General features: G+C 44.3%; 1 protein-coding gene across 1 annotated transcript in view; it reads right to left on the bottom strand.

Moving 5' to 3' along the window:
- Positions 1–6,938, bottom strand: part of LOC104157964 (nesprin-2-like) — a gene marked incomplete at both ends in the record, with an annotated part of 38,090 nt that overhangs the window by 15,942 nt on the left and 15,210 nt on the right. The window contains one exon of the mRNA XM_009695516.1: positions 1,100–1,262. Coding sequence (XP_009693818.1) covers positions 1,100–1,262 — 163 coding nt within the window. The remainder of the gene's footprint in view (positions 1–1,099; positions 1,263–6,938) is intronic.

The following is a 6,938-nucleotide window of genomic DNA, read 5'->3' as shown; positions in this document are numbered from 1 at the left end:
AGGGATTTTCCCCTAGACACAAAAGCAGCAGCCAGAGACACAGAAGATGGGAAGGATGGGAAGAATACACATAGGTATTCTTAAAGGCAGATGACACGAAGCTTCCAGGCTTGACAGCTTGATTCTTGATCCTCAATTTTAGGGCAAATATTCTTGTTTAACACAAAGGCCATATGACAGCCATGGTCATTCTCAGCCTTCCCAGGAAGGCACTTTGAACCTGGGCAGAGTTATAGCACAGCCCTGAGTAAAGGCTGACTACACCAGCAAGTCAGCACTTTGGAGAAGTTCCTTTTCCTTCCCTGGCTGCTGGAGAGATAAATTTACTCCAGGACTATCCAATTTATCTCACACTTCCACTTGGCTGGGATAGCTGGCATGTTCAGCTGTGCCCAATCCTTGACATCTCCAGGACTTAAAACTAGCATAGATCCTTAAGATCTCACCGGTAAGTCACTGACTCAGACAAATGCCTACACGCATTCAACGAACACCCAACTGTGCTAGGCTGGTTCACACTGCAGGATTCATGCACCATCTCACCCAGCCCTGAGGGGATCTTCAGAGCCTGCTTACTGGATCAGGCCTCAGCCAAAGGTGTGTTTGCACAAGTCCACCCCTCAAAGCTCAAACATCCTCCTCTGCCAAGCTTGCTCGGTTGTCTGCACGGAAGGGAACTGAGCTAGTGAGGGCAACACGACAAATCACAGCACTTGTATCTGTCACAAACAGTTTGCAGGACACCCGGCATTCACGCCTCGTCAGCCTAAGCCATCCTTATGCCCACTGTGTGTGCCTGCCTAGCCCTTATGAAGTCTGCTGCACTTAACTGACCAAATGTAAGAATGCTTTTGTTTGTATTTTGCATGTTTTTCTTCAGTGGAGGGGAGAAGGGAAAAGTGGGGGTAAGTCAACACAATACTGAAATTACAGCAAGCAAATAAAAATTTTCCATGTAATGCATCTTGGCAGGAACATGCTGTGAAAAGCAAACAGTTAGAAGGCCTTGCTAAAGAAAAGAAACAGGTGATTTTAAACCAGGACCAACTGTAATCAGCAGCATTTTAGCTCATTTACTCTGGCTGCTGCTATTTCCCACCTGCTGTTCTGCCAGTCTCTTCTGGATTTCTTGGTCATCACAGATGTCATAAACAACAGGCTTGGAAAGCTCAGACTCAATCTGGGCCAACCACGTGCGAAGGTTACTCATATTTTTGTCCAACAGTTGTATAAAAGCAAATGTTTCCTTCAGTTTCTTCACCCTAAGCAAACCAGGAAGAACATTTTGTTACAAAGATCTGCAATCAACGGAAACGATGTTAGCAGAAGGTGACGACAGGCATGGCTTTATGAAGCACTTAACTGTTGCACCAAGCTGTTGCCTGCAAATCAGAGCCATGTTTTAGTCAAAACCTACCTAAATTGGCTCAGACTCTGCTCTATAGCTGCAGGAAGGTCTTGTGTGAATTCTTTAATGAAACTATAGCAGCAGAGTGAATTTTCATCTGCTAGTGAGCTCTTCAGTCAGTTGTTGGATATTCGTCTAAGTGGGAGTTTGTCCCATAACATGCCGCAGCTAAACTAAAATATGCTAAAGTATAACATGCCGCAGCTAAACTATGGTCTGATTTGCCTGCTGTGAATTACATTCAGTGTCTTCTTCAGCAACCAACAGGCCCACCCTAATCAGCAAGGTACCACTCTGCCAACGGAGGCAGAATTTGCCCAAACCACAGGTTCAACACTCTGGGCAAATGGATGTTGACAGGTGAGAAGGCCTGAACAATGGCCACTGTAGAACCTAGAGCACTGTGACATTAAAAGCCCTTCTAAACAACACACTGAATTGTGCGGTGGGAGATGTGCCAGCCTCTTCTGGTGGGAGACAATAAAAAAAAAAAACACCAACCCTGAAGAGGGAGAATATCCAATGGCTAGAGAGACTTGTGCAACAGACAAGCAAATGAACCATTAAGACCATTTACTTTTCTTACAGCTGTTTGTAGCACAGCTCTCAAACTGTAGACAAACTTTTCTTTATTTCTAGCCTTTACAGCCTATTCCCATGTCACAACCGCTCATCAGCCTCTCAAATTATTCAAGTAGCATGTTTGTACATTTTGGCAAATTTGTCCCCATGTGTTGGAGGAATATCTGTTAAATTACCTCACTGCTCTCAAATCTTTCCTTGAAATTCTCATTTATTGCAATTCCCAACAAAAATTACTAAAAAGCCCAACATTAGAGTAACACTTATCTCTTCTAACTTCAGCCTGATATCGGAGCTTGCCATCTAGACCTTGGTAGTTGATGGAGGAAAAAAAAAAATACAGGTCATGATTTCCATCAGACCTGTCTTAAACATTCAGATCACAAGAAGAGATGAGATGAACTGTACCAAAGAGTATGTATTCCTCTCCATGAACTGCAATGGTCTACTCTGCAGTTCTATAAACATCAACACTGTAGATGCTAAAGTCAGGTCAAATCCTTCCACCTCTGTCCTAGAGAGAATCCACTCCTTAGCCAGCACTGCTCCCCCATGCTGTCCTCCTGGCTGCTTGCATCCCTTTGATGTCTAGTTCTGTCCCTGTGCCTTGGGATGGATTTTTGTACATTGCATGTGATTTTTAAAATGCAAATTTCTGAATTAAACCCTAAGTTACTGCCTGGTCTAGCAACTACCCAGATGAGCCTCATTATCTAAGTCAAGTGCAGTGCAAAAAGTTAAACTATGCATCGTGAAAAGGTCAAAACATTTCCCATTCATTAGCCACCACGACTGGGAACTGTCACCAGCTAAACCAAACCCAGCAGCTGCGACTGGAAGGGCAGCCTGTACAAGGGGATCACTGGATGTCCCAAAATGCAGGGGACTGTTGAGGGGTCTGAGATGAACCCTAATGTACTTGGGAACACCAGTGTCATGCAAGTTAGGCAGGGTGGGGGGAATGTAATCTCATCTAGTGTAGGCAGGGACAGATTACACCAAGACAGAAGGACTCTGACAGGGGACCTGGATGCTGGCTTCATGCAAAGCTCCTTGCAAGAAAAATGAGGAGTTTCCTGGCCCACTGTCCCGCCTGCTGCCAAACTATCCTAGCAAGTTTTAGAGGAGAGGGGTCCAAACTGCCTGTAACTGAGTGGCTTTTGCAGTTGCCTGTTGCAGCATATGATACAATGACAGAAGATATGCAGGACTGCTAATCCATAATGAACATGCCACCGTATAAGCAACAACCGATCTTATTAGCAACCTTAAGGTAATCAAAGAGGGATACGTATGTCAGCTAGACACTTGATTTAAGGTAACGCAATTACGGAGATGTGGGAATGATCCTGCTGGATTTGTTCAGTCCTATTGGTTACTGTGAAGGTACAGAGAAAGACCAGCAAATTTGGGGTCTCATAGGGATTAGCAGCATGGGAAGCACCTTCCCCTACCTCTTGTCCCAAAAGGATCGGGCAGTACTTTCAGTACAAGGAGGGTAAGAAGAGCACAGTTCTACCCTCGGACCCCTTGCAGGTATTTAGCAACTCTGCACTCTCCAAAATGTAAAATTAGTCTTGTCTGGTTGATGCAACCCTGCAAGCCAGCCTGAAGGATTTGGCCCAAGTCCATGGTCCACCCTGTTTCTGCCTTGCGCCCACAAAGCCACCAACAGTGGAGTAAAGTGCAAAGCAGCTGCCTCTGCCCCTTTACACTGACGGTGCTTTCCACTGCTGCAGCTGACAGAGAGGAAGTCAGCGGATGACAAAAGCATTTAGCTGCGCTTGCTTTCCTTAACAAGCTCTTTTCAGAGCTCTGCTCCCAAGTTCAACCTGTATGCACAAGGCATCTGGCTCCCAAGCAAACAGCTGCTATATAAATCTTCCAGCTCCTGGTTCTGCTTCTATTAAGTGGTACTCAATGAACACATCATACTGTGGTAACTGTACAGCACTTTCCTGTGTATCACGAGCTGGCAGTAATTTACACAGGAGACCTAATTCTTTTTCCACCCTATTCCCTGCTTCTGTCCCACCAGTCAATTTGGATCCAGTTGGCTACGATGCTCAGCAGGGCCTGTAACTCCCCAGGGCAAGCAGCTCACCAAAGACAGGTGACTTGGGAACCCTTCTGCCTGGAGAGATGGGTTGATATAGGCTCTGTGATGAGCATCGAAGGGAAGAACTGTTAGAAGAGCCAGGTCTGAGGAAGAGTCTGAGCCACACATCTACGCTGTTGCATTGTTAACTCTGCGTGACTTCATGCCAGTCTGGAGGAAAGCAAGGGTCGATCGCCGCACTGTCCCTGACTGTATCCAGTCTTCATTCTCTGCATATTCTATGACATTGCCCCTAGTGCTTTGGAAATGCCCCTCTGGCAACTTGAACATTGGGATCAGCTGATGTCACAGCTGACTTGCTGAGACCACAGCTTTTTGTGCTGCTCATTATCATCTCTGCTTCCCTGTATTCCCTTCTCTGTCTGTATCCACCTCTTTCCCATCCTGAAGTTGCATTACAGAAAAATTCATGGGTTGCAAGACACCTTTCTTCAGTCTGCATATTGGATAACAGGTAAGTGAACATAGCCAAGGAAGTCCAAAGCAAAACCAAGGGGTATTAGATTATAAATAAATGTCTCTATGGCTGACAGCACATTCAAATTTAAAAAGGAACAGTTTTAGAATCCAAGTGAGGTTTTTTGCACCAAAAAGAACCCCAAGAATCTTATTTTGGCTTAGAAATCACTCTAAAATTCAAGTTATGGATACTACCATAAATATGTGAGTCTTTACTAGTGTTACTAGAAGCAACAGCCTCAAATACAGCATCACTGTGGTACCACATTTACTTGTATTTACTTTCTAGCAATTGCCATTACAGACACACCATTTTAATTAAGTAATTTAATCTGTTACATATTTTGGATAGAATATGGTATTTGTCAGTCATTTAACCCCCCTTAATACTCTAAGTCATTAATCTCAAACTTGAGCTAAGCAGTCAGAGAAGAATAAAAACCTAACAGAAGTTCACATTAGTGCAGTGCATAAACAGGAAGGCAGCCTTATCCAGATGTTCACATTGGCTGATCTGCTCTTGTTGCAGTCAGCAGACACAGGGCCCAAGGTAAAGGCAAGGGTTCTACACTGAAGCTACAGGTGAAATGAGGAAAAATTTGAGCACCCTCCTTCAGCACCCTCAGCTTGCACAGAAGTCACAGGGAACTGCCATTTCTCTGCTACAGCTCAAAGAAAAACATAAAATAGACTAATTACATCCATAAGTCTTACATTTGCAACAGCTATTCTCAGATGCATTTCCGCCACTGCAAGGATTCTTGCAAATTTTCTGCTCTTTCCATGCAAGAAACCTCATGAACTCTTGAGATGCATCCTGAAGGGACTATTTGTTCGGAAAGATGGGCCTCCTGGGAGCTGGGTGGGGGAGCAGAGAGCAAGCCACCAAGCCTGGGGGCAAAAGCCCCCCCACGTCCAGGTGACCAATCACCCAACACACAGGAAATTAACAGCAATAGAAGTTCAAGTGCAGCAGAGGAAACGAGCTTCAAAAAAAAAAATCAACAACAAAACCTTAAAACCCAGTTACCCAGAAGATGTAAGAGACTGCCACCACTGTTGACTGAATTCTTCCTCTACAAAGTGTAATTCTTAAGTTATTTGGTCAAACAGGCAAAACTTACTGTTTACTGAATAAAGGCCTACCTATCCATAGTTCACTTCCAATGAGAACATACCCGTCATCATTTAACATGTCCCCAGCAGCAAAAAAATAGTAATGATTAAAAAAAATCCAACAAATATCACCATTAATCTAAAAAAACCCAGCAAACTCAAACATCTCTTGTACTTTGCAATGGGCCCAGCTTAAAAGATAACCTGATTCAAAACAGTGCTTAGATACATGCATAAGATGCCTGGGATAAGCCAAACAAAGCCAGTTTCTAAACGTCTTAATCTTTACACCAAAATAGAAGTGGCAGAAAAAGAACAAAACTAGTAGATTATAACTAAAAGCTGGCTGCAAAAGTGAACAGAAGGACTAACTGACCTGACTCTAGATTGGATTTGGGTCTTAGTACCCTCGATGAAGCTGCCAGCATTGGGTTACAAGAGAACTGAGTTAAGCTTTTTCAGGCTGAATCATTGCATAGCCCCACAAATACACAGAATATTTTGTAGTAACTATTCAGGAAGTATCTAGCAGTAGAAGGCACTTCCAAGTTGACTGAAATATATTCAGACAAACATAAAGAACTGCAAAATGCCTGCCAATTGCATTGCATTAGCTGTCAAAATGCTGCAGGGAAGCTCAAAGAAGGCAAAAAGTAACATTCAAATTTTAGTGTCTGAAGGAATGAAAAGCATCCTGACATATATTCCAAACTCTCCTTCTCAAACACAAATGTCATCAGGAAAAGATACCATGTTATTTCTTTTTAACGGAAGAGGAGCTGAAATTGCCCTGCCAGCTGACAGGATTGTTTACCACCCGGTAAGGCAAATGAGATGCAGAATCCAGGGAACCTTTGTTCCGTAAGTTGCAGAGCGAGCTTAATCATGCGAGGGACAAAAGACCCGATGTAGAGAGGTGATGTCAAAGGCAAATTTTAGGCCTTCTTATAAAATGCAAGGATGTTTCTCTGTACATCGTCTGGCCCTGGTACAAAGATGGGAAGCCGCGGTGTTTGTGGGCTGTACCAGCACAGTGAGCAGAGCAAGCAGCCGCTGTGCCGGAGGAGGCTTTTCTCGCGTTACCCTGCCCGCGAGTCCGAAAAGGCTGCTGTCACAGATCTCTCCCGTCTTGGGTGCAAAACCCCCAAACACAGTTGATTTTAAGCGAGAGGCCCCTGAGCGCTATTCCTCCTGCGAACGTGCCGCATCTCCCACTCATCCACTTGTCCAAGGCAAATCGCAGGGAGCTGCTGG

Source organism: Cariama cristata, unplaced genomic scaffold (genome assembly GCF_000690535.1).
Source record: "Cariama cristata isolate BGI_N322 unplaced genomic scaffold, ASM69053v1 scaffold830, whole genome shotgun sequence".
Taxonomy (NCBI): domain Eukaryota; kingdom Metazoa; phylum Chordata; class Aves; order Cariamiformes; family Cariamidae; genus Cariama; species Cariama cristata.
The sequence above is the reverse complement of the archived record's forward strand: the minus strand, read 5'-3'. Positions and strand labels throughout refer to the sequence as shown.